Below are 26,941 nucleotides of genomic sequence, written 5' to 3'. Positions count from 1 at the left end.
GCGGTCTGGGTGGAAGAGGGCGGCATGGGACATCGGATGCCGAAAAGGGCAACTAGAGTCAATGGGCTGGAGTAAGTGGCTCGTTCTCGGGGCCAGGAATGGATTGAGGCCCTTGTCCGATGTTTGCCCCACTGCAGACACTGTCACGATAATCCCAGACCCCAGGTTAAGGGGCTTGTCCAAAGTCTTAGGGCGGAGTGGCATCTGGCTGTAGGGTCGGTCCTCCCCACCACCCAGGACAGTTGGTAAAGGAGTCCCATAAAGGCACATGGATGCTAAAGACCGTCTGGGTGGATGGCCTAGCAGGGGAGGGACTGGCCCAGGTGACTGCTGGGATGTGGACCCAGGTGTCTAGCTGGCATTGTCCCCAGGGCCCAGGGCGCGAGCACACCAGGGGCTGGACTGCAGCTGTGGGCTGTGACAAGTGGCTGGCCGGCAGATGTGGGCACATCTGGACGGCAGAGTCAGCACCTGCTGAGCTCCATGAAGGGGGGGCTTCAAAGGCGTTGGCTAAATCCCCAAACAGTCCTGGTCCTGGGAACAGAGAGAGGCTCTGGGCAGACAGTGAGCGGGGGGCTCTGGGGCCACACTTCCCTCACCTTGGGCCCAGGGTCCTGGGCTTCCCTCCTCCCAGGCCCCTCGAATTCCTGCCCAGATGGCTGTGGGCGATGCAGGCAGGGGCTGGGGAGGGCGGGAAGGAGTCCTCCCACACCCCCAGCAGGCAGGTCATGGAGGCGGGGCTGTCTGCCCTGGACTGCCCGCCCCTGCCCCCACATTGCCTTTGCCCCCTCATCTAGAGAAGAGGGGGGCTCACCCCTGCGATATTTTATGTCACCGCTGGGTTGGTCTGTTGCCCCCTTTGATGAGCTGAGTGACGGCCTGCCACATTTCACTGAGGACCCTGGCGCCAGGCTCCCTGCCCGGATCTGCGGGAGCAACCAGGAGGGGGCTTCTCCTCAGGGCGCAGAGGGAGACCCTGCTCAGGGGTGAGGAGCCGCCAAGGACATCCAGAGCCGCCTGCCCTTCCTGGTACCTAAACGTCCCGCACAGACAATTCTCCTACACCCACGCCCTGCTCCGTGGGGGGATGGGGTCCCTCCCTCCTCCCTCCTGGGACAGAGGAGTGACTTGGCCCCGTTCACTGCCCGCTGGGGCGAGCACGAGGGCCAGGGCCCACCTGGCCCCCAGACCCGCCCTGCCCAGAAAGAGGGGTCTTTCGGCAGCATCAGCAGGGGCCTCGGAGGTCAGCTCCCAGGGGCCTGGGTGCCAGAAGGGAGACGGAGCCCCAGTGGGGGCGCCGGGCCCGGGGGGCGGGCCCTGGGCCGGAAGCGGGCAGCTCGGCTCGGTCCCTCCCGCCCGCACCCCTCCGCGCGGAGTCTGGGCTGCGCTGTAACCCGACTCCGCGCTCCGCTCCTGGGGGGCGGGAGCCCAGCGGCCTTGGCCCCGCGGCCCGAGCGCCGAGTGCCACATCACTGCGCCGCCGCCGCCCGCCCGCCGCCCACCATGCGGCCCCCGCCGCCGCCCTTGCTGCTACTCGCCGCGCTGGCCGCCGCCGCCGCCGGGCCGGGGTGCCCGCTCGCCCGGGGACCCGCCGGTAAGGCCCACCACCGCGCGCCCCGGGCCGGGGACGGGCCCCCTCCCCCGCCCCAGCGACCCCTGGCCCCGAGCGCGTCCCCAAGCGCGTGCCAGTGACCTTGGAACTCGTGGTCCGCTGGGAGGGGGGCACTGGGCTCTCGGGGTACAGGGAGGCTGGACCCCAGGGCGGAGCGCAGCAGGTAGCTGGGCAGCAGAGGGGCACCGAGCCCTGCGCAGGGGAGTCCTCCTCGGGGCAGGGCACAGCGGGTGGGGCGCCCTGCCGGTGGGGACCGAGGGAGCAGGTGCCAGGACTTCGCAGGGGACAGGCCGTCCGGGGTCCCTGTTCCTCCCAGGAAGGGGGCAGCCTGTGGGCGGCAGCAAACGCTTGACCCCTCCCTGCCACCTCAGGCCAGTGATGTGGACAGCGGTATCTCCAGCAATGGGCTCTGAGAGCCTGGGAGGGGCACGTCCCCTGGGAGGGGGCGTGGTCGCCTGGGGAGGGAGTGGGTGTGCCTGGAGGGCTCTGGGACAGGGGGACGGGGTGCGTCTGCCTGTGTGATCTCACCTGCGAGTGTGGGGTGAGGGGTGGAGGCAGGGACCTGGGGTCCTGGGCTCTGGCCCCTCCTGGAGCGGGCTTCAGTTTCCCCTCATATTCAGAGTTGGAGGTGCATCTAGTTCCCTGTCCTCAGGGTCCTTATCAGCGGCAGACATCTCTGTCCTCTTGGGCACAGGAGTCTGGGCATCTCTCGAGGGCCGGGGTTTGTGGATACCCGAGAAGGTGCTGGCACAGCCAAGTCCATGTGCCAGGAGCAAAATGCCCCTCTCAAATGTGCCAATGCCAATCTTTCCTTTTCTTCCCTCTCCGTCTGAGTTTTCGCCAACCCCCCCGGCCCTCGCCCTCACCCCTTTCCTCCTCTCCATTGCTGCAGAAAGGCCCAGGCAGAGTGTGTGCATGTGTGTGTGTGCAAACGTGTGCACAGGTGTGCAGGCAGGATGTGGATAGGACTTGCACTGTGCCGTGGTTGGACTGTCCCCTGGACCTCCGAGACCCCAGGAAATGTCTAGAATCATAGGCTTGTTGGGGACCATGGCCCCCTCCTCCAAGAAGTCCTCCCTGACCTGTCCTTTTCCCAGGGAGAAGTGCAGCCCCCTCCTCTGGATGCCGGCACAGACCACTCCTTCCTCACTTTGAGGAATGGGGGGAGGTGGGGAGGGGAGCTCTGGCTGAAGCCCTGAGGCGGCACCGGTGACTGTTTCCAGGAGAAATCCTTGCTCCAGTCCGATCTTCACTCTGGACAGAGGACCATGTGTGCAGTCCTTGGAAGCCGAATGGCTTTTCCAGAAGGCAGGCTGGCGCGGGGCGGGGACCGGGCAGTTTGCGTCCAGGCTGCTCTACCTGATGCCTGTATCCGTGTCCCCACTGTACCCGTCCTGGAGCCTCAGAGCAAGCCTGGGCCCCTCCCCTCCGCCCTTGTCCCTTGCCTTATTCCAGGCCTCCACGGGGAGCCTGTGGGCTGAGGCAGTGTTCATGCTCCGAGGGGCCAGGGGGGTCTGGGTTCAAATCCTGAGTCCCCTTCTCTGCTGTGTAGCCTTGGGCAGATGGCCCAACCTCTCTGGCCTCATTCAGGTTTCTTGTCTGTTAGAAGAGTCCTTGGCCAGAAGCAACAACCTAACCTCCGCTGAAGAGGGAGGGAGGGAGGGAGCGGGGGAGCCGGCCAGCCCCAGGTCACTCTGGGTCCCTCGCTGAAGACGTGCTGACACCTTGTGGTCACTTAGTGGAACGGGCACGTGCGGGCTGCCGAGGAGCAGCCTTGGATGGGCGCCGTCTACACCCAAGGACGCCTGCCCCGTGATAATTTTGCATTTTCTAGTGGGCACACTAAAGAGGACGCGAGACGCAGGTGACATTCACCTGAACAACCAATTTTATTTAAGCCAGTATCTTGTTTCAGCGTGTTGTCATCCATCTAAAAACTACGAATGAGGTATTTTATGTTTTTTTTTTTACACCAAGCCTGAGATTTGGTGAGGATGTTGCCTGTGCCGCAGGTGTGGGCAGAGACTCGCCGCTTTGAGTGCTCAGTGCAGCCAGAGCGCCCGCTCCTCCCTTGACCCCACCCCAGCCCTGAGCTCCCCGAAGGCGCACACTGGGGCTGGCCTCTCGTCATGGGTGGAATTGTGTCCCCAGAAAGAAATGTTGGAGTCCCCACACCTGTGGCTGTGACTTTACTGGGAAGGGGGCTTCGCAGGCAGTCAGAGCATGAGGGAGCCACACCGGCTCGGGGCCGCCCTAAATCCAGCGACGGGTGTGCTTAGGAGAGGAACAAATTGGGACACAGACCCACCAGGAAGGGCAGGTGACGGTGGGGGTGCAGCCACAGGCCCAGGGTTGTCGGGAGCCCAGAGGCTGGGAGAGGCGGGGAGGACCCTCCCCCAGGTCCCACGGAAGGGTCCGGCCTGCCAGCCCCTGATTCCAGCGGTGCGGGACGTTCGGCGTCTGTCTACCAGCTTGCGGAGCTTTGTCATAGCGGCCCCAGGAAGCACGTCTCCCACCTGGCTGGCTCCCGCGCCCACGCCGGCAGGTGCCGCCCACACGTCCTGCCCACAAGCATGGGGGTCACGATGGGCAGCCCTCCTTCTGCCCGTGTGACCCAACTACCATCCGCGGAGCCCTTACTGGCCCCCCCACACGATGGGCTCTGTTGTCACCCCTTTGCACAAAAGAGGAAACTGAGGCCCGAATTTCAGTTTCTTCCTCTGCAGATCGAAGCCCCTCAAAACCAGGAGGGATCCCTTCACATCCACTCAAAATCCAGCCCCCTCGTGTGGCACCTGGTAACTTTGTGGGGGCAGATGTGGGGGTCGCTGGTCCACTCCCAGTTTCCTCGCTGCGTGTTTTCCTAAGGCCGCGGGGGTCCTGCGCCCCGGGAGTCCTTCCGCTCCCTGTGCGTGCCAAGAGTCTGAACAAGTCTGCAGACTCGCCCACTGCCGCTCGGCGCAGGCACGGCGGGTGCACTCCGGGCACACGGATGCAGGCGTGGGCAGAGGAGCCAGGGGCCCTTGAGGGTCCGTGAGGCCTCGGGCTCCTGAGCGGACCTTCTGAGTCACGGCATCTACCCCTGGGCGAGCTCACACGGGCAGGGAGTCGGCCGGGCACGCATCCCGGGGTACAGCAGTCAGCGTCGTGCACGGGACCCTGCACGGATCTGATGCTTTTACCCGTTCTCCTGGTGTTAACTCGATGCCTTTAGCTACAGAGACAGCCAGATAACCGCACACTGTCCCAAGCAGGGTCCTGGGTCGGTTTCCTCTTCTTTCCTTTTTTCCCTCAAGTATTGGTTCAGCCCGTCACGCCTCTCATTCTGCAGACGGCGGTGGGCACGGGTCAGGGAACATGTTAGACCACGAAGACTTTGGAGTGTCGGGTGGGTGCCCAGAAATGCCCTCCCCTGCCTGCTGAGGGGAGCAGGTGGTTTTTGCTGCTCGGGGTCCTCGAGCTCGCTCACCACCAGTGCACTGTTCCCAGCATGCGAAGTGGGCACGGTGGGCACCCTGCAGCCCTCTGCTGCATTAGAGCCAGCAAAATTTAGGAAAATTACTTAGGAAAATTACTTAAGGATAATTATTCTCTGGCCTGTTGCTTTTCCAAGTGGTGCCAGCCACTTAGGACAGCCTGGAACCCTTGTCTTAGGGGTGTTATAAAACAGGAGCGGTAACGGAGCTATTATTTATGGGCCACCTACCCCGAGCCACGTCCTGTGCTGGGCACTGAATGTGGGTCGTCCCACCGAACCTTCATGTTATTCCCACCACGTGATTATAGTAAACCCCACATGCAATGGGGAAAACAGAGTCCCCCTGCCGTAACCAAGGGCTGTCTAGGTCCAGTGCTGGGCATCTTCCCTGGCTCGCACTGGGCTCCCTCACCGTATTATTCGGACAAGGAGGGAGAGCGAGTCCCAGGGCAGCAGCCTGTTCCTGCAGAGTGTCTGCACACAGCCAAGCAAGCATTCACCTGGATCTCTCCGTCGCCAGTTTTGAGAGTGGAAACCAGGCGGCGAGGGGGTGCCTTGTAGTCCCCATCCCATGAGGGCGCTGGGAGCCGGTCTGCTGCGGGACTGGGGGCTGTGGTTGCCTCATCTGCAGAGGGCAAACCATGTGCAGAGGGTCCTGGAAGGGGGAGCTGCCTAGCCAGCCCTGCAGGACCAGAGCCCACTCCCACTCTGGGGGCTCCTGTTTGTTTGCTCAGGAAAGTTCTCACAGCGCCCAGATCTCATGGTGCATCGCCAGAAGCTCCCTCCCTTGGGGCTCGTGGGTCAGGTCTGGGTTTTGTGTGAGGTGACTGGATTAGAACACAGGCTTTTCCCTCTGTTTCAGCCTTCTTCTGGGCTCCCCCCTGCACCCCCTTCCCCCTTGTTTCCCACTCTTTCTGCCACCCCGCCTGCCTGTCCTCCCAGGACTCCTGCTGGGGCCAAGGCTCTAAACCTCATGCTGGTTTCCGTCCCTCTGAGTCAGCTCCTCCTTCTTGGAGCTCCCAGAGCGCCCGGACCTTCTGAAAGGTAACTTGCCGGGTGGCACTGAGTAAGGCTGGTTTTACTGGCTTTTCCCAGGGCTCTCACTGTTGGGTCTACCTGCGTGGGCCTCGAGGAGGGCCCTGGGAGCCCGTGGTTGCACGGATAGTTTTGCATGTTGGTCCTCTTCTCCCCGATTCAGGAGATGGTGGAACGCAACTCTTGCAGAGTATTCTGGAAGGGGTGGGGGGAGCCGGGGCCCATCCGACTCTCCAGGGACTTTGAATAACGTGAGGTCAGAGTTACTGGTGGGGATAGAGCCGTTAGGCTCGTTAAATATTGGGGAATTTTGCCAGAACTAGTTCAACTGCTAGAAGCTTGGAAAGGCCCCTGCATGGATGTTTACACCACGGTAATTGGCAAACACGGCGGGGCGGCCCCAGACTCTGGAGCCGGATGGATGCAGAGCATCCACCCTGCGCTCTGGCTGTCATTCCTTAGGCGAGTCATGGCACCTCTCCGGGTGCCAGGCTCCTCCCCTGCGGAGCGGGGAGAAGGCTTCCATCAACACCGGAGGGTTGGGGTGCAGCTCCCTGAGACAGAGCTGGTGGGGTGTTAGCCCAGGGCCGGGTGCGTGGCCAGCACTCGGGAGGTGCTGAGCTGCCCTCGGAAGCAGCCATCCACCACCGTTAGTGTGCGTTCCCCGGACGATGGGATGACCGCGGTCCACACCCCTAACAGCACTGTCCTTTCTCTTCCCAGGTGAATGCCACGGGCCGTGGGCTGCACACAGTGGTACGATGCATGGACTTCTCTCACGTTTGCTTTGTGGGAGTGATGCGGTCCCTCCGCGCCGTCGAGCTCTTTAGAGAGCTGAACCCACAGCTCCCAAGGGGTGATTAGTAACAAGGCCCAATACTCAAATCCAAACCCCTTCTTAAACAGCAGGAAATTAGACAAAACAAAAGAGGAAGGACCCTCTACTTGTGCAGCCTGGGCTTCCCACCCTGGCTCTGTCCCAGGCTCCCCCAGAAATGCTCCTTCCAAGCATCTCTGCTCCCCTCGTCCCCATGGCTGGTTGGGGTCCGACGTGGCCGCGTGTACACGGCATGTCCGCTCTTTATCCTGTGAGCTCCCTGAGTTTCGGCTGCGTGCGGGCACCTCCAGGCAAGGCCCTTCCCCTCTGTAACACGAAGCAGGGAAAGCCGATCTCAGGGGATGAGCTTGAAGATTAGGTGGGCTCTGACAGGTCTGACGAGCTCAGAAGCAGGTACTTCTTCTCAAGTCCCCTCCTGCCAGATTTGGGCATCTGGTGTGTTCTAAGTGGAGGGACTAGACTTTTTTGAAAAGCAGGGAATATTGTCTCAATGCAAAAGCCAACGACACATATAAAATATTTTGAGCAGAGAAATGCTGAGCAGAAATCACCCTGTCCTTTTAAACTTTGAAAAGTGGCAACATCTTGTCACTTGTACATGAGGGAGTTGCACCTGAGGGCACAGAGAGGGGCAGCTTGGGGATGACTGTGTACTTAGCTCCGTGCCGGAGAGGCCTGTGGGGCAGGCAAGGGCCCCCCGCCACACTGGGTTGGAGAGGTAGGAGTTAACGATCACACCAGAAAATGCCCAGTGACAGTAAAGTCCCTGGGCCCGGGACACCCACCCTTGTGAGATGCAGAGCTGGGTCAGGCCGGGCTGAGCCATGGCTGTCTTCACCAGCCCTGTCCTCAACGCCCTGAGCCTGAGCTAAGCACTCGGCGATCTGCCACTTTCCTGGAGACACGAGGCATTCCCAGCCGGGTGCATCTCTGGGGACTCGTTTACCTCGGGGCTGTGAGTTTGGGAGGGTCCGCACCTGCTTCTGCAAAACCAGGGTCTGCTGGCTTCCTTCATGTCCCCTGATGGGGCAGCCCCTCGGCGAGGCTGGCCTTCCCACGCCCGTTTTGCAGCTGTTGCAGTGGGGGCCCAGAGCGGCCTGCCCCGGCTCACTCCCCAGGCCGTAGTGGAGCCTCGTTAGTCCAGGGAGCCTTGTCTGGTCCCCCGCGGGCTCTGGCTTCCTCCCGGGAGCCCTGGTCGGGGCCCCATCCCTCTGGGCCCTGGCCCCGTGGGGCTCTGCCGGGGCAGGACGGATGACCGTGTGGGTCCCGGAGGCAGCGAGTGACCCGGTGACCCCACCTGCCCCCAGCCACGTGTGTGGACATGCCTCTCCGGACCTGCAGTGACGTGGCCTACAACCAGACGACCTTCCCCACCCTGCTGGAGCACCGGTCCCGGGAGGCGGTGGAGTCCAGCTCCGAGTACATCCTGCTGAGCGTCCTGCACCACCTGCTCGAGGGCCAGTGCAACCCCGACCTGCGGCTGCTGGGCTGCGCCGTGCTGGCCCCCCGCTGCGAGGGCGGCCGGGTGCGCAGGCCCTGCAGGCACGTGTGCGAGGGGCTGCGGGCGGCCTGCCGGCCCGCCTTCGACGCCATCGACATGGCCTGGCCCTACTTCCTCGACTGCGGCCGCTACTTCGCGAGCGTGGAGGAGGGCTGCTACGACCCCCTGGAGAAGCTGCGAGGTGCGTGGGGCCCTGGGGCCGCACGGTGCCCGGATGTTCGGAGAGGACGGCCGAGTCACGGTGGGCAAACGTGCCCCCGTGTGGAGGCCTCCGGCGCCGGTGCCCGGGCCAGCCGCGACTTGACTTAACTGCAGAGGGCCACGCGTGGCCGGTGTGGGCCGCCCCGGGCAGGGCAGGACCGCACGGTCCCCGCGGGGCCCGCACTCGCGTCACGCCGCTCGTGGTCCGGTCCCCGTGATCTGGCGCTGACGCCCCCCACGGATGGGAGCTGTTGGAGGACAGGGCGGCCGCTCTGGGAGGGCAAGTGGCAGCAGGAATGCCAGTGTCTGCCTGGCAGAGTCAGGCCACCGAGCGGTCTGTGCGGTCAGCAAACAGCCGCTGAGCGCCTGCTGTGTGCATGGCTCCGTGCTGGGGCCCTGAGGGCAGCGGAGCTCTGGGACCTGTCTGCTGGCCTCCCGGCTCGGGGCTGGTCCGGAGCTGGCGCTGGGCCCGAGGACCCTGCCACCCACAGGCCAGTGTGCAGGTGCTGCGGGCCCATGGGCGGCGCTCTGCCAGCAGATAGGAGCTGGGTGCGTGCAGAGGCAGGAGCCTGGGCCGCGGGCGCACCGGGAGAGGGCAGGGGTGCAGAGGAAGAGAACCAGACGTCCCCGTGGGGCCGAGCCCACCTGACCTGGGAAAGCCCTAGGGGGTGGCCCGAGAGAGATTATTTTGGGCAATTCTGCCACCAAATTGCTGGTTCCGTCTGCTTTCTTCCTCCCTCAAAACCGTTTTGAGCAGAAAGAAAACCACAGGCAAGTGAGAGGCTCAGGGAGAAGGATTAACTGTTCACCAGCCAGCGGGAGCTGTGCCTTCTGTCTGAGACCGGAGAGGGGCGGGTGCCTGTGTCCTAGTTGGAGGGACCGCGCCAGGCCTGGAAGATCAGGGTTTGTCCGAAGGAGACCTTTTAGAGGAGACCTTTAGGGTACGGGCCGAGGGCTTCCCTCCCTCCTCTCCCCTCCTCTCCCTCCACCCTCCCTTCCCCTCCCTCTCCCTCCTCCTCCCCACCTCCCACTGTCTCTCCCCTCCTTCCCCCCTTCCCCTCCCTCTCCCTTCTCCTCCCCACCTCCCACTGTCTCTCCCCTCCTTCCCCCCTTCCCCTCCCTCTCCCTTCTCCTCCCCACCTCCCACTGTCTCTCCCCTCCTTCCCCCCTTCCCCTCCCTCTCCCTTCTCCTCCCCGACCTCCCACTGTCTCTCCCCTCCTTCCCCTCCCTTCCCCTCCTCCTCCTCCTTTCCCCTTCCCCCTCCTATTCCCTCCTCTTCCCCCCTCTCCTTCCTCCTCCCCCTCCTTCCTCCTTCCCTTCCCCCCAGCTCCCCCATCCGTCCCCCCTCCCCGCCCCGCCCCGTGGGGCACCCTCACTGCTGTGTTGGTAATCACAGTCAACACTTGGTGTCATCGTGGCCGCGGTGGGCTGCACCCTAGGGAGCCCTTCAGAGCAGGGCTTGCCGGCTGACAAGGCATGGAAGCCGCCTCCACCATGCAGCAGTGTAGACAGATCAGGAACCTGCATCAGCACCATGATTACAGGCGTCAGCGGAAAACCAAACACACACAGTCAGGAGGCTGCCCGCCAAACGGGGGCTTCCCCCGGTTTCTGTGGGTATGTCCTCGCCTTCATAGTCTACTGCTTCGTATTTTGTACGTTCTCCGCAGTCACTGTGTCATTCTGCATCATCCTAACTTCAGGAACTGCGATGCTGTGTACATCCATCGGGTGCTATTATAGCTGCGGACGTGAAGTAGTATAAAGGGGATTTTAATGAAAAACAGAAACAGGTTGACTGGGGAGCCATTCCAGGAGGACCCCCAAGTTTCCGAGTGTGGCAAGGGAGGGAGTGTGAGGATGCTGGGGGTGGCCAGGGCCCCAGGGGTTGTAGGGGAGCTGGGCAGGGGCAGACAGAACCCCCATTGAGGGGTGTGGGTAGCCGCGCTGGTGGGTGAGCGCCGACCGAGGGCAGCTAGAGGCTCCCCCCAGCACCCCCATTCTTCCCCAGAAGGCCTGGACGTGGATGAGGCGCTGCCCTCGGGCCTGCCGCCGACCTTCATTCGCTTCACACACCACTCCTACGCCCAGATGGTGCGCGTGCTGAGGCGGACGGCGGCCCGCTGCGCCCCCATCGCCAAGACCTACAGCATCGGCCGGAGCTTCAACGGCAAGGAGCTGCTGGTCATTGAGTTCTCGGCCCGCCCTGGCCAGCACGAGCTGAGTAAGCTGCTGCTGCTGGCGGGGGCCCAAGGGAGAGGTCTGGGTGTGGGCCAGCTCCCAGGAAAGGGCTCTGGGCCTACTTGGCTTGGGGTGCACCAGCCTGGGTCCGGGGTCCTCGTCACGGCAGGGATGGGGGACAGGGAGCAGGCAGGGTTTGTGTTCGGCTTGGTGCCCTGGGGCGCATGGCCACATCCCGCGGGGCCTGCTGGGACTCAACGGGGAGATACGAGCTGGGGGCACCGTCTTGGGGAGCGTCACCTGCACAAGTCAGGGGGGAGAGAAGTGAGGGCTTTCCTGTGGCTGTAGGCATGTGGGCCCTTGTCCGTCTCTGGGGAAATGTAACCGTGCCCTGTGCATTCTGTCGTTTTTGCAACTTCTCCCTGGCACACTCGGACCCACTCAGGTATGTGCGCGCTTGGTCCTGGCCACTTCTCATTGGCTCATTGGAGCTGCTTGGTGAACATAATCTCACAGAATGATCTGAGGGAAGCACTTCTTGCATTTCAAAAACCAGGCCCATTTCAGCTCATCAGGCTAGGTGGTCCTGTTTTGAGATGGGGCAGAGCTACGTGGAAAATGCTAGGTTTTATTGTCTCTCCAGAGCTGTGTCGGTGCCGACAAAGCAGGAGGTCAGACTCCACTGCAGCCCCTGATTCACTGCCCTCTGTAGTGGGGGCGCCGAACAAAACTCACCATGAAGCTGGATCTCGGGGTGGGGGGCGGGGTCAGGGGGCTGACTCAAGAATTCAAGAGATTCTAGTAAAGATGTTTGGATAGAAGGATGGATGGGTGTCCCGTGCAATGAGCTGAAGACCACCATGAACCCCTCCAGGGCACTGAGGGCATCCGGGCACAGGGCCCCAGTTCTGGCCTCTGCCAGGAGCCCTTCCTTGGCTCCGTCCCTCACCTGGTCTATCCCCGTGATCATGGGAGGCACACGGGGTCAATCCAGAAGTCATTCGCATTGGACCCTTGGTTGTTTAATTACTGAAATATAAACCATCTGACGTTAAGTGGCTTTGGTACCTTTGCTGGGCTGGCTACACTCAGCCCAATTTTCATCCTAGTGGTTTGGGCAACACGGATGTCATGAGCCCAAAGCCCTGTCTCCTGTTAAGGGTCAGAGGTCACCTGGCCCCACCCCAGCCTCCTTGGCTCACCCTGTCTCCTACCCCTCTAGCCTGTGGGATGCTCTGGCATGAAGATAGGATTCTTCCTATTTCAGATTGATGTGCAGCTTTGGAATGTGGTGAGGGGTGTCCCTTGTGAGAAGGCCAAAGGAAGTGACCACTGTGGGGAGCCTCAGGGTCATTTATACACTCAGAACGCAGGAGGAACATGGGTGTTTGCTCCCATGGCTGTAGGTCCTTGGGCTGTGCACAGCCAGGGAAGGAGATGCCACTTTCCAGGTGAGCAGTGTGAGGCTCAGAGAAGAAAGTTGACTTGCCTGAGGTCACACAATTAGTAAGGCTGCCAGGCCCCTGGACTACTCTTATCTTCTAACCACAATCCACTCATCCATCCATCCAGCCATCCATCCAGCCAGCCAGGCAGCCATCCTATCCAGATATCCAAGCATCCATCTACCTATCCATCTATCCATCCATCCATCCATTACCCATCCATCTTTCTATCCATCCTTTCATCCATCCATCCATCCCTCTATCTATCCTTCCATCTTTTCACCCATCCATCTTTCTATCCAAACATCCATCCATCCATCCTTCTATCCTTCCATCTATCCTTCCATCTTTCTATCCATCTTTCCATCCATACTTCTATCCTTCCATCCATCCTTCTATTCAGATATCCAAACATCCATCCATCCATCCTTCCATCCTTCTATCCCTCCATCCATCCTTCCATCTTTCTATCCATCCTTCTATTCAAATATCCAAACATCCATCCATCCATCCATCCATCCATCCATCCATCCATCCATCCATCTATCCATCTATCCTTCTATCCAAATAGCCAAACATCCATCCATCCATCCATCCATCCTTCTATCCTTTCATCTTTTCACCCATCCATCTTTCTATTCAAATTTCCAAACATCTATCCATCCATCCATCCATCCTTCCACCTTTCTATCCATCCTTCTATCCAAATATCCAAACATCATCCATCTATCCATCCATCCATCCATCCATCCTTCCATCTTTCTATCCATCCTTCCAACCACCTTCTACCCTTCTATCCAAATATCCAAACATCCATCTATCCATCCATCCATCCATCCATCCATCCATCCATCCATCCATCCATCCTTCTATCCCTCCATCCATCCTTCCATCTTTTCACCCATCCATCTTTCTATTCAGATATCCAAACATCTATCTATCCATCCATCCTTCCTTCCTTCCATTCTTCTATTGAAATATCTAAACATTCATCCACCTATCCACTTATCCAACCTTCTATCCATCCTTCCATCCTTTCACCCATTCATCCATCCTTCTTTCTATCCTTCCTTCCATCCATCCATTTGAGGGCCAACTGCCTTCCCATCTAAGCACCAATGTACACCTTAATTTACTATACAAGTATTGAAAGTGGCCGTGAATAAAATTCACACAGAGCAATGATAACATATATTATTAATTAATATCCTTGATGTGTTTTGCTAATAATTGTGGCTGAACTTAAGAAATGAGCTCAGTAAGTCATGACTTTGATGAGACCTCATTGGTCACAGCGATGCTTGGGCCAAAACAAGTATGAATAGGTCCCAAAGCATCCAGCCAGCCTTGCCATGTGGGCCCTCAAGTCTCCGGGGACCCTAGGGTTTGAGACAACCCTCAGGTCACTGTATCTCCCCCAAGTGGAGCCTGAGGTGAAGCTCATCGGCAACATCCATGGCAATGAGGTGGCAGGGCGGGAGATGCTCATCTACCTGGCCCAGTACCTGTGCTCCGAGTACCTGTTGGGCAGTCCCCGTATCCAGCGCCTGCTCAACACTACCCGCATTCACCTGCTGCCCTCCATGAACCCCGACGGGTACGAGGTGGCGGCTGCCGAGGTGAGTGCCACTACCTTTGACATCCTCCCATCTGTTCATTCACTAGCAGTGATGACCCACCATTCTGGTGATGGGCATTCAGCAGGCATCAACATCAGCAAGGTCCTACTTGGGGTGGGGGCAGACACCGATAATTCTGCAGTGTGTGAGAAAGAGGATGTGCTCTGTAAAGAAATCTGAGGGAAAGGGGGGGCAGGGCGAGATGTCACGGCAGCTGGAGGGCCGGGGCTCTCTGATGTGACTTTGAGCGGGGCCCCAGCGGAGGTGGGGAGCAAGCAGTGCACGTAAAAGTTGGGGGGATTCAGGCAGGGGGGCAGCCAGTGCAAGGCCCTGAGTTTGGAGGCTCAGCAAGGAGGTTGGGTGGGAGGAGCCGGACAGATGGGAGAGGAGGTCAAGGACAGCTTGGCTGGACATGCTCCCAAGTTCATCCCACAAAGCCAGGGAGAAACGGGGACCCTCGCCTCTGACTCCGCCCAGCCCCGTGGCCTCCCTGCAGAAGGAGTTGGGGTGGGCTGTGCTAACCCCTAGGTGGGGGTGGCCTGTGTTTCAGGGCGCCGGCTACAACGGGTGGACAAGCGGGAGGCAGAATGCACAGAACTTGGATCTGAACCGCAACTTCCCTGACCTGACGTCTGAGTACTACCGCCTGGCCGAGGCCCGTAGCGTGCGCGGCGACCACATCCCCATCCCGCAGCAGTACTGGTGGGGTAAGGTAGGAGCTGCCCCCGACCACCCCGTGCACAGTCATGCATTTGAGGGGTCTCTGGTCATTCTGGGACTGCAGGTGCTGTCTCCCCAGGGCAGGAGAGCCTGCAATTAGCAGCCTGAGCCTCTGAGTCTCTGTTTCCTGCCTGGGACAGGGGGGTAACTCTTCACTGGGTTGTTGGGGTTCAGGGAACACGTATGGGAAACACCCTGGGCCTGGCAGGTACTCAGTGACAGCTCCCAGGCAGGCTGCCTGGAGGAAGTGATGGCCGCAGGAGGTGGGAAAATGAGTTTCAGGCAGGGGTGCGGGCAGGTGGGAGAGCCTGGTGGCACCTGAAGGGGATCTTGAGGGCCCGGTGGGGGCCGGGCCAGGGCCTTGGGGCGGGGCGGGCAGGTTCGGAGGGCCCAGAGACGGCTGGAGGAGGCTGTGGGCATGGCCGGGGCGGCCAGCAGGGCTGTGCCTGGTCCTGAAGACGGCCTCGTCCGTGCTGGGCAGGTGGCCCCCGAGACCAAGGCGATAATGAAGTGGATGCGGACCACCCCGTTCGTGCTCTCGGCCAGCCTCCACGGGGGCGACCTTGTGGTGTCTTACCCCTTCGACTTCTCCAAGCACCCCCAGGAAGAGAAGATGTTTTCTCCCACGCCCGATGAGAAGGTGAGAGGGGGCGGGCCCTACTGTGTGTGCAGGGGAGGCTGCCTTGGGGGTAGCGCCCTTGGGGCTGGCCTGACCTTGTTCCTGTTCTGAGCTCAGTGAGACCCACCCAGTCCCAGGAACAGTAGGAGCTTTCCAGGCCCAGCTCTAAAGGCCCTTCCTCCAGGAAGCCTTCCAGCCAGCTGGAAGCAGCCCATCCTTCCTCTGGCCACACCCCAGCTCCCATCAGTGTCCCCAGCGGGGAGCCCCTGGGGTGGGAACTGTAGCCCAGCGTCCTCCCTGCCTGGCCGCAGGGAGAGGGTGGGGTTCCAGGCGATGCCAGCAGAGGGCAGTGTTGCAGTGTGCATGGCGCCCGCCTGACCTTGGCCGCCTCCCTGCTTCTCCTGGGCCTTGCAGGTTTGCGGAGGGTCCCCTGGGCGGGCTCCGGGGAAGCAGCAGGATCAGAGGAGGAATTCTGGTCCTGGAGTTCCATTGGGTCTGAAGAGGCCTTTCCCCTGTTCAGGCCTCAGTTTCCCTCACTGGTCAGGCCAGCTGGGGAGGACGTGATGATGGCCAGAACCCTCTCCACCCCCTCTTCCCTTAAGGACTGGCTGCGGGTGGTCTCCTCGCCCTAATGGGGCTCCTTCCCAGGCCTGATCCCGGAGCTCATGCAGGCTGGTCTGGGAGGTGGGAGTCCATCACTTTCCATGTTTTGGAGGCGAAGGGGGTGATCTGTGTGGCACAGGGCCCACAGACGAGCTCACTGAAGGAGCTGCCCACACCGTCCCCGGTGACCCCTCTCCCACCAAGGCCAGTTCCTGGGCTCCTTCCCATCTCCTCTGGGGACGACAAAGCTGGACGCTCTGGCCTTGGCCAGCCTGGGGGCTTGGAAAGGTCCCAGCTCTCTGCTCAGTCACCCAGCAGGGCTCCCGGTGGACCAGGGGCGGTGGGGAGCCAGGCCTGCCTTCTGCTTTGTGGCAGGGCAGGGAGCGGGGAGTGGGGGCTGTGTGGACAGCTGTCCGTAGCTCCCTGCCCATTCCCCTCCCTTGGCCACACAGATCAGCTCAGCCTCCCCCAGCCTCCCCCCAGCCCCCCGATGTTGTGCGCTGGTCTGTCTCAAGCAGGACCAGCCCCTGACCCCCGGGTTGTCAGAGGGCGGGGTCAACAGCGGGACAAGGCCTGGGTCCCCTCGGCGGCCGGAGCCCTCGGTGCCAAGCCCAGTGTCTGAGTCCAGAGGTAGATGTATGAGGATGTCCCTGGGGGGGAAGTTCACCTCAACGAGTCCCACCAGAGTCAGAAAACTGAGAGTCTTCCCCACCAACCATCAATCATGGATCCATCATGCTCAGGCCCACAGCCAGCAGTGGTCTCTGTGGAAACCAGGGTCCCAGGAGGGGCGCTGGGGGGCGGGAGAGTGCGAAGAGAGGCTGGCCAGGGTGTCCCACGTCACCTCCCCCAAACTCCTGTGGTGCCCCATGGACGAGAGCCAGCACCTCTTGGTGCCATTCCAGGCCATCTGTCCCCCTATACCTGTCCCTTCAGCCACAGTCTTTCTCCCAAGCTCGGCTCAAGCTCTATCCTGCTCCTCAAACCCTCCCCAACCCAGCCCACCCCCAGCAAGAGGGTCCCAGGCGGCATAGCTGGGTAGCCCCTGGCCTGAGCTCCTGCAGAGCACCCGCCCACTTCCCTGCACCACCTCGTTCATTTACAGCCGGCTGGCCTCCTGATGTCCTTGTCCTGTGCCTGTCCCCCCAGGTCGGGCCTGTTCCCAGCAGGCCTGCGGCTTGTGTGTCCCTGGGCTTTGGGGACTGACGATGACTTTCCCTGCTCTCCCAAGGGCAGGCAGTGTGGCGGTGGGGCTGACTGATGGGTGACGGGGGGAGACCGAGGCAGGATGGGTGGGGAGCCTGCCTCACCAGACCAGGCACTGCTTTGCAGGCAGACAGGGGAGGCCCAGAGAGGTGGGAACCCAGGCAGAGTTCTCGAGGCAACCCCGTCAGCACCTGTGGGCAGAGGGCCCTTTTCTTAGGGCCCTGGGACTCCTGGCTGAGGACGGCTGCTGGAGGATCTGCCGACCTCAGTGACTGTAGGACATGCATGGGCTTGTATTTTGGGTGCTTGGCTTGTGTCTGAGGGACGGAGCTGAAATCACACGGCCCTACCCCAGAGACACTGGACCCATCCTCCCCCAAAGCCCAGGTTCTGGAGTCGCCATGACCCCCACCGGAGAGACCCTCACTCTGGCCTGGCTCCACGTGCCCAGCCTCCCCCTTTTTGCAGAGGGGTCCCCTCACAGGGACAGGCTTCTCCCAGGGCCATGCGGCTCTGACAAGCGTAGTGCCCTGGGCCCCGTTATCCACATGACCCTGAGCAGAGCCCTGTCCTTCGCTGGGACACAGGCACGGGAGGACCTGCGCGCCTGCCTGGTGTGAGGGCAGCACGGGGGGCAGGGAGTGCTGCGCTGGGGGCAGGGGCTGTGGACACACTCAGACGTGCCTGCCCCTAAGGCTGCCCCCAGGGGTGCCGGCCCCGGGTCCCGTGTCCCTCCACCCACCGCAGTGGAAACCGCACGTGTGTGGCAGCAGGTGGGGGGCTCCCAAAGGCACAGGTTGTCCCCGGAGAACATGGGGTGATGGTTATCATAGAGGAGTCAGCGGGGAAGTCAGTGCAAATAAGGCCCACCCCAGCCTCCCGCCTCTCCCGAGGCCTGCCCTCTGCAGGAAGTGCCTGGGAAACTGCAGAGCTCACCTCGGGGAGCCCTGCCAGCGTCTCCTCAGTGAACCCCCTTCTTGGGAGAAAGCCCACCCTCCCTAGCCAGGTGTGCAGGGGCTCCATAGGGTGCCAGGTTCCCACCACAGGTGCCTTGAGCTCTGGCTCTCCCCCCTCCGGGCCTTTGCACGTGCTGTGCCGTCTGCGTGGACACCATTCCCCGCTCCTATCTGTGCTGCAGACCCCTCCTCACCCCATTGCCCCCCGCGCTGAGAGCGTCCTGCAGGGTGCCCCACCTTCTGGCCTTGGCCTCACGAGAAACCTGTCCCTTGGTCTCCTTTCCAGATGTTCAAGCTGCTGGCCAGGGCCTATGCTGATGTTCACCCCATGATGATGGACAGGTCGGAGAACAGGTGTGGCGGCAACTTCCTGAAGAGGGGCAGCATCATCAACGGGGCGGACTGGTACAGCTTCACCGGAGGTACGGGTGGAGGGGGGCTGGGCTGGGGCGGGGGACGGGGAGGGGGTGGGGAGGGGAGGGCTTCAGGAAGGTGGGAGGAGGAGGGGGAGGTGGGGGAGGGGCTGGAAGGGGGGGCGGCCAACATCTCCTCCCGGCAGCTCTTTGTGGGAACTGGGTTCTGGAACTTCTGGAATGTGGGGGAGCAGCAGCATGTGCATCCCGGCCTGTGTGGGGGTGATCTGGCCTCCGTTCTAGCTGCTGTCTTGAGGACCTTCCGGTGACAGGTGTGGCAGGGCTATATTCCACCCCACCCCCCGCCGGTTCTGTGGGGGCACTTCGGGAGCACTGACCTTGAGTGACCCCACCTGTGACCAATTCTTTTCTGCCTCTTGGGGGACGGGGGGGTGCCCTAGGGAATAAAGGACCCCAGTGAAACTTGAATTTCAGAGAAATAATGAAGCATTTTTAGTACTAAGTATGTCCCAATACTGCATGGGATATACTTACACTAAACTTTATTCATTGTTTTTCTGAAGTTCCATGTTAACTGGGCGTCCAGGTGGACATCACACAGAGCAAAGCGGGGTGCGCGGGACCCTATGTGCCCTGAGAGGCACCTGCTGGGCCGGGCCTGCGTGCTCCTGCACTCTGCCTGCCTCCCCTCCACCCTGGCACGACACTTAGTATTTAGGAGATTTGGCAGATGAGGAAATCGGGCTCGGGCAAGAGAAGGGCCTGTTGGCGTCCATGCCACAGGGGGTGGAGCTGTGGGCAGATCAGCCCCTTCGGCTCCTGTGCTGAAGCCAGTTCACAGCCCTGCTCGGCAACCTTGCCCCTGCCACCCCCAGATGGCCCTGGCGGGCCTTTCCCGGGAGCATGAGGCCCTCTGTCCCTGGCCACTGGCCCCGTGTTGTCCTTGGGTCTGTGCCCCTGTGGCAGCGAGCCCGGCTCCCTCTCCCAGGCTCAGACCAACCCCGTGGGTCCCTTGCAGACCCTGGACATGGGGTCATGCTCAAGACTCGGAGTCAGGGACCCCGCACCTGGGCTCTGAGGGACAGAAGCTGCCCCATGGCCCCGGGAAAGGCCCGCAGGCTGTGAAGATCAAGTTGGTGGCAGTGGCTGCTGACTTTTGAAGGGCAGGGGCCACCTCGGCTCCCGACACAGGGCTGCCCCGGCCGTGCAGGAGGCCTGCCCTGGAGACCGGGTGTAGCTTCTCCTGGACAAGAAACTCTGCAAGCCCATGGGGCAGAGAGCAGGAGCGGGTGGATGGCCGGCAGCCCAATTTTCTCGAAGCCTCTCTCTGCCACTGGATTGCGCAGCCTGTGTTCTCCCTGGAAGTGGGGGCTGGAGGACCTTCCTCCCGGGGCTGTTCTTGGGTCTGGCTAGGTACACGGATGCTGTTGTCCTGGGGTCCAGGCCAGGAGAGGGCCAGAGGCTTGGCCTCCAGGGGCGCACGTGTCTCTACTGGAAATGGGCTCATTCCTTACCCACCCAGGGGCCCACAGGACGGAGCGTAAGCCCAAGGACTTGGGTGCCAGAACACCTGGGTTCAAAGTGCAGCTCCGTCCCTTCCCCCCGTGGGACCTGGGTCAGGCCACCAGCGCCCCGCGCCTCGGTCTGCTCATCGTAAAGTGGGGATGGGGCAGGAGCCACTCACGACTGCCCGGCCGCCCCGCCCCCGCCGGCCAGGGTGGGGGTGCGTGTCCAGCGTGGGCGGGTGCGCGGGTGTCGAGCGCGGCGGGCGAGTGTCGAGTGCGGGGGGCGGGGGCGGGTGCCAGCGCGGGCACGCGGGTGTGGAGCGCGGGCACGCGCTGAGGGCACTGCCCTGCGCCGCAGGCATGTCGGACTTCAACTACCTGCACAGCAACTGCTTCGAGATCACGGTGGAGCTGGGCTGCGTCAAGTTCCCCCCGGAGGAGGCCCTCTACACGATCTGGCAGCACAACAAGGAGCCCCTCCTGAACTTCGTGGAGATGGTGAGGCCCCTGCGGCTTCGCTCCGCAGGCCTGAACGGCGCTGTGGGGCGGACCGGGTGCGCGGCTGCCCCGACTTGTGTGTTGGCTAGCCGTCCATCCGTTCACGGGCCACCTCCTGTCGGCCAGCCCTGGGGGCGCTTGGGACAGCAGGGGGTGTGCGTTGGGCCCCCCAGGATAGCGAGGCTCTCAGGGCCTAAAGGGGCACCACGGAACAGGGAGGATGCAGAGACCAAAGGCGGCCGAGGGATGGCACCTGACTCAGCCTTGGAGGCCATGGAGGTGGTAGAGGAGGTGGCACCCGGGCTGCATTGTGAAGAAGTGGGAGGAACCAGGCAGTGGGGACGGCCTGGGAGGGTCCCCAGGCCACAGTGAGGAGCGTGGATGCGGGAATGGACTGGGCACTGGGTGGGGGGAGGCCTCAGGGTGATGCTCTGGGCGGCGGGGCCTGGAGCATGTCTGCCCCTCGGGCTCAGAGGGCAGGGCACTGGCTGCTGGGGGAGGGGTGGGGCAGCCGGACTGAGGGGTAACTGCTGTCCTGGGGCCACGGTCACCCAGAAATAGGTGGTGGTGCTGAGCAGAAGCCACTAGGAACGTGTCTAGAACAATCGTCAGTGGACCCTGGGAGTGGTCCCCCAGCAGCGTGGTGACCGCGGCCCGTGCGTCTCCCAGTCCTACCTGCCAGTGTGGCTCACAGAGGTGGTCTGAGGGCGGTAACCCCATGGGACAGGCACGCAAGGGGTGAGGCGGAACCTAGCATGGCCCTGCAGACACCCTGGTGACTTTTGTCCTGAGCATTTTCGAGACTCAGGTGACTCACACATTGGCACGTGTCCCCGGAAGAAGCAGGCCCTGAGGGAGGGACAGGATGGCCCGAAGGGGACAGTGAGGGGATGTACGTGCGTAGCATGTTACAGTTGGCACCCCCCACCTACGGCCTTCAATCCTGACAGCAGTCCTGGCTGTTAGAAGGGGCTGCCCCATTTTGTGGGTCGAGGGACAGGTGCTAGGGAAGGACGGTGCTGGCCTGGGGCTGCTGGGTCACTCGTGGGCTCCCAGGCCTGGCTCTCAGCAGCCACGAGAAAACCAGAGGAGGAGACAGAGGGTCAGATAGTGACAGGACCTGCCCCGTGTCGCCCAGTGACTGCCCAGAGCTCAGAGCTCACACTCTGATCTGCCTGCCCCAAACCTCAGTTCTGCCAATGAATCCTTTCTAGAAAGATCAGGAACCTTCCTCCAGGCAAGAACCAAGCAGAGCCTCCTGGGTCAGCAGCTGCCACTGTCGGATAAAAAGCAAAGCCCAGATAAGAGCTGGATGTTGTTAGTGTTGTTCGAGCTTCTATTTTATGGCTGTGCCCGCGACCTCTTGCTGTGTGGGGCAGGTCATCATTCAGTAATGGGTCTGGGCCAGACCCCTCGCTCATTTCATTTTACGGCTGTCTGGTGAAAATTAGTTTTAAGGAGCCTTAAATGGGGCTGGGATTGCTCTGTGGATATTGTATGTGAGGTCTTGGGGTATAAAGATTTAATAGTGAGCACGGAAGGGTGGCAGGCGGGTCGTGAAGCCGGGTGTGGCTGGCCCCTGAGGACGAGGCCCCAGGAAGGCCGTGCTGGGGCTTCTGATAAGGATCGAGTCTGTCATGGCCCATGGAGGCCTTCTTCACAGTGATGCTGACCAGACTTTGGGTGGGTGTCTGCATCTCCCTGGGTTGGGAAGGGAGGGGCATGCGCACCATGTCTCCTTCCCTGCCGGAGAGCTGCATGTCCCGGGTCTGCAGGAAGGTGATTCCTCAGCTCGAAAGCAAGGGCAGAACAAAGTTTAGCCTGTGAAAGCTGACATGAAATGAGACCCTACTATGTGTCTGGCCTCTCCCCTAGGTTGTGGGGAGGAGGGCAGACAGTGACATTACGGTGAAATCAGGGCTGGGAGTGTGGAAGCCCATCACTGGGGACCCCGGAGGAGGACCCTGATGTGGCTGGTCATCAAGGAGGGCTTCCTGGAGGAAGAGGAGTGTGGGGGAGAGGAATTGGTTGGTTCTGAGCAGAGCAGGGGCAGGATGGGGGATCGGAGGTCTGGGGCAGCACTGCAGGTGTAGGGGACAGCCTCCCGGGAGAGAAGAGTCTCTCTGCACTGTCTCCCTTCCCACCCACCTTGGCCTCGTTTGACATGACCCGTGGGCCCCAAGTTGTTTGCAGTCCGATAGAGCAAGGGCGGGTTGGCTTGTTTATTGCTGACATTTTTAGGAGAAGGAGTGTGAACAGGGCCAAGCAGTTCTGACGGGGCCCTGCTTGGGATGCAGCTTCCTCACCTGAAGGTATCCGCTCAGAGCGGGCAGTGTCTAGACCGGGACCTACCTTGAGTCCCGGCTCTGCTGTGCGCCATTCTCCAGCAAGACCCGAGGCCCATTTTACAGATGGAAGACGTGCTGAGATGCAGGGTAGCTTGTCCAAGACCAGAGAGTGGTTGATGCCTTGGCTGGGACTGACACGAGGGTCCAAACCCTGGGTCCATGTCCTCCCAGTGCCCACGCTCAGGGAAGAGCAGCCACACCGACCTGCTCTACATATGAAGGGGGAGCTGAGATGAGCTCCGGGGTTTTCTGCTCAGCACCCCTGGCCCAGGAGAGACGGCTGGGTGGACCCTCGAGCAGAACTGCAGGGTCATGCGCAAGCCCGGAGGGGGGCTCTGAGGATAGATGAATGGGAGCTGGCTGGGCTAGGCCGCCCGTCCTCTGGAGAGCATGCACCATATCCACGCCCTCTCTCTCCCTCTCTTCAGGTGCACCGCGGCATCAAAGGTGTGGTGATGGACAAATTTGGCAAGCCGGTCAAAAACGCCCGGATTTTGGTCAAGGGCATCCGCCATGACATCACCACAGGTGAGCACCTTCCTGGGGCCCGAGTCGTGGTGGCTGGCTCCCGCAAGCGGTCACTTGGCCTGGTGCCCCAAGGGGCTGCTCCACTTATCCTCCACGGGTTTTGAGGGATGAATAGGAGTTGGGCTGAGGAAGCAGTGGGAAGGGTGCTCCAGGCCAGTACAGAGGCGGGTGCTTGCCCTCCAGGCTGATGCCCCTCGGGCCCCCAAGTCTCGGCACCCTCGGCACCTCAAGCCCGAATGTGAGCCTAGGTCTGAGAATCACTTGTGTTCTGTTTGTTCACAGCCCCAGATGGCGACTACTGGAGACTGCTACCTTCGGGGTCCCACATCGTCATAGCTCAGGCCCCCGGCTACTCCAAGGTCATCAAGAAGGTCACCATCCCTGCCCGGATGAAGAGGGCTGGCCGTGTGGACTTCATTCTCCAGCCTCTGGGACCCAAGAAGCTTCTCCTCGGGCTACGGAGAAATGGGTCTGGGCCCCGAGACCCGCCGGGAGGTGCCAGCCCATATGGGGAGCCCGAGGAGCCGGGCTGGGAGCCCCTCGGGGGACGGAGGCAGCCCTCTGCGGGCGGGAGCAAGCCATGGTGGTGGTCCTACTTCACGTCCCTGAGTCAGCACAAGCCGCGCTGGCTGCTCAAGTACTAGCCTCCCCCCACCCTCTGGCCCAGAGGCTCCAGGCTCTTGATTTTGTCTTCAGAAGACACCCTGTAAAGCTGTTTCTGTTTTATTAAAGTCATTTTATTTACTGTCGGCCATGGTGAGAGGCTCTGGGCATGAGGCACGCCGGCCTCGTCCACCCAGATGGCCCCGGGGCAGGTGGTCCCATGGGCAGCCAGCTGTGGGGTAGACCCTGAGGCCCCAAAGCAAGAGGGGCCCTCTACCTTACAGATGGGGACACTGAGGCTCCCGGGGAGGTGACACAGGGGGAGGGAGGTGCAGGGCCAGCCGGGAGCAGAGACTCTGGGAGTATGTGGAGGTAGGATGCAAAGGAGAAAGTTTTCAGGAGAGCCTGGCTGGGAGGAGTGGGGGGGTGGGCAGCAGGTGACCTCAAGGGCAGGAGAGCTGGTGAGAGCTCAGGGACCATAGCATCACCCAAGGGTCACACTTGGTGGCTCCTGGGCTTTGATGGGGCCCTACCTCCAAGACGAAGCATCTCCCTTGGCTCCTTTCTCAACCTTATGATAGCACCAACACAGGTCCAGAGACCCACCCCCAGGCCTCAGACTCCCCACAAGACTTCTCCTGGCCCATCTCTCTATAGTCAGGCAGGTCCGTGGGTCCTCGGATCCCTGAGGCAGGGAGACATGCGGCCCATCAGAGAACACTGGCAAAGAAGGTGTGCCAGTGAGCTAGGGCTGTGTAACAACATGCCACAGGCTGGGGGCTCGAGCCACAGGGATTTGTTTCCTCACCGTCCTGGAAGCTGGACGCCCAAGGTCAAGGTGTAGACAGGGGTGGTGCCCTCTGAGGCCACGAGGGAAGGATGCGCGCCAGCCCTGTGTCCTTGGCTCATAGACAGCTGGCTTCTCCCCGCATCCGTGGGCCATCTTCTGTCAATGCTTGTCTGCCTTTCTTTCCCGCTTTCCCGCTTATAAGGACACCAGTCATATTGGATCAGGGCTACCCCAACGGCCTCATCTTAGTTTGATCACTTCTAGGAAGACCCCCATCTCCAAATACAGTCAGGTTCACAGATACTGGGGGTGAGGAATTCAACACATACCTTCTGGGGGAACGCAGTTCAGTGCATCATCGAAGGCTCGTCTGCAACGCGGCAGCCTCCCGGCTGCTCCCGCCTGCGCCACTGGGGCCCCCACCCAGAGGGGGATCCCATGTGAGCAGAGCCTTGGCCCCAGCCGACCCCCACCATGACCCCTACCAGCACATCAGCATGGTCTTACGGCTGGCCTGGCCTCTGCCATCTCAGAAGGCTTCCGGGCAAGCTGAGAGGAGCAGGTGCGCGCCCAGCACCAGGGGGTGGGGTCTGCGGAGCGGGGGCGCGGGCGTGCTCACGTCCTCAGTCTGGCCGGGACACAGCGGCTCACAAAGCGAGCCTGTGTATATCGGTCATGATCTGGAGTGTTTGTCAGACATCCTTCGGGGCTCTCGACCCTACCTTCACCCCTGTGTCCAGTGGTTCTGAAGGTCATCATGTATTTGGCTCTACTGTGTACCAGGTCTGCGTGGAGCAGACCACTCTTCCCGATTTACTGGTGTGGGTGCAGCCCAGAGAGCTTGCACCGCTTGCCCGGGACCTCGGAGCGTGTTGCTGGCAGCTCGGTGCCTCCTGCAGGACGACTGTGTGAGGCTTCTGCTGTCCACAGCTGTCTGGAGAAGAGCCTATCGGAGTGGGCATGAAGGCCAAGAGCTCAGCGGGGCCCCTGTTCGTTCCAGGAGCTGAGGCCTAGGCCCCAGTGAGGGGGTGAGGATGGGGATGGCCAGGATGAGGAGAGAGATGGCCTGAGAGGTGTGGGGGTGGCTGTGGGCAGTGGACCATGGCAGTGGGAGGGTCAAGTGGGGACAGGTTGGGCTCCCTATTTCTGGCCAACAGGGGACCATTTTGGTGGCTCCTATGATCTTTTCTTTTGATAGAACTTAGGACAGAGCCCCACATGGAGGAGGCTAGAAGCTAAGGTCCACCTGCTGTGTTCACCGTGAGACTGAAGGGGATGTCAGAACAGGGGGGACCTCGGGATTCAGTGAGAAGCAGGGAGCCTCCGCAGGGCCCACGGGGCAGCTCTGGCTGCGGGAGCCGGGTTAGCTCTCCTCCAGGGGGTCGGCTCTCTGCACGCTGGTAGGAGGGGGTTCCAAAGGGAGCGTGCACGCTCCGGGGTGTCGCTGCTGGTGGGCGTCCTTACAAAAGAGCTGGCAGTTGAATCTGGAGGTAGGGAAAGGGAAGGTGGCCCAGCATCACTCTCAGATGCTGCCAGGGGGGACAGGAGGGTGAACAGCATCACGAGCCACAGCAGAAGTGAGGAAAAGGCAAAAAATCTCACAGCAAGGAAAATAGAATGAATGCACAAGAACACAGAAGGAATAAAATGCAGACCACCAGAAATGTGCATGAGCTGAATCCTCCACTAAGAAAGCAGAGACCACCAATTTGAGTTACGAGAAAAAAAAAAAAAGGCAGTGTGTACTTCAAGGAAGCATGCTTGAAAGCAAGTGATACAGGACGCGAAGAGAAGCCAAGAAATGCAGACACCCAGACGACGAGGGCTTCATCGGTAGCAGAGGAGGTGGGACTGGGGATCAAACACAGTAAATGGGAGAGAAAGATGTTGGAGGATCGAACAATTTATGACTAAGATAAAATAATAAACCTGCATTATACACTAATCAACTTAGTGGCTAACGATGTAAAGCCAAGTCATTTAAAAATACAAGCAGAATTCCTGTAGGAACTGCGATGTGTCATTTTGGGAATCAGACCAGTCCAGTGGCTCAGTCAGTCAGCCGGGTTTTATTTAGAGAAACAGAGTCACGCATGGAGCCAGCAAACTGAGTTTAACGAATGTGTACGAGGTGTTGCTTACTTCAAGTGGAGAGTGCACATTCCTCCCAAGACCCACTGTATTTGTAAAAATGGATAATAAGCTTTTGTAAAAATGGATAATAAGCTTCATCTCAAAGAACACCTTAAGCAAAATTTAAAAGGTGGAGATTATCTCCAG

At 60.9% G+C, this 26,941-nt stretch overlaps 1 protein-coding gene across 2 annotated transcripts; it reads left to right on the top strand.

The window, feature by feature from the left end:
* Nucleotides 1-1,382: 1,382 nt before the first annotated feature.
* On the top strand, nucleotides 1,383-24,017 carry CPZ (carboxypeptidase Z). 2 transcript variants are annotated; one of them, XM_045881570.3, is made up of 11 exons: nucleotides 1,383-1,594; nucleotides 6,849-6,881; nucleotides 8,271-8,645; nucleotides 10,681-10,890; nucleotides 13,715-13,911; nucleotides 14,462-14,623; nucleotides 15,113-15,271; nucleotides 18,302-18,437; nucleotides 20,253-20,392; nucleotides 23,169-23,268; nucleotides 23,551-24,017. In XM_045881570.3, the coding sequence occupies exons 1-11, from the start codon at nucleotides 1,504-1,506 to the stop codon at nucleotides 23,910-23,912; spliced, it is 1,965 nt and encodes a 654-aa protein (XP_045737526.1). In that variant the 5' UTR covers nucleotides 1,383-1,503; the 3' UTR covers nucleotides 23,913-24,017. The 2 variants fall into 2 exon arrangements, with proteins under 2 accessions (XP_045737526.1, XP_045737525.1); XM_045881569.3 differs by having other exon boundaries at nucleotides 10,678-10,890.
* Nucleotides 24,018-26,941: the final 2,924 nt, after the last annotated feature.

The sequence above is a fragment of the Mirounga angustirostris genome, unplaced genomic scaffold, assembly GCF_029215605.1.
Source record: "Mirounga angustirostris isolate CCGP_5_RB_7025 unplaced genomic scaffold, mMirAng1.0.hap1 SCAF_2, whole genome shotgun sequence".
Lineage (NCBI taxonomy): Eukaryota > Metazoa > Chordata > Mammalia > Carnivora > Phocidae > Mirounga > Mirounga angustirostris.
Note: the sequence above shows the minus strand (reverse complement) of the source record. Positions and strands in the feature narration are given on the sequence as shown.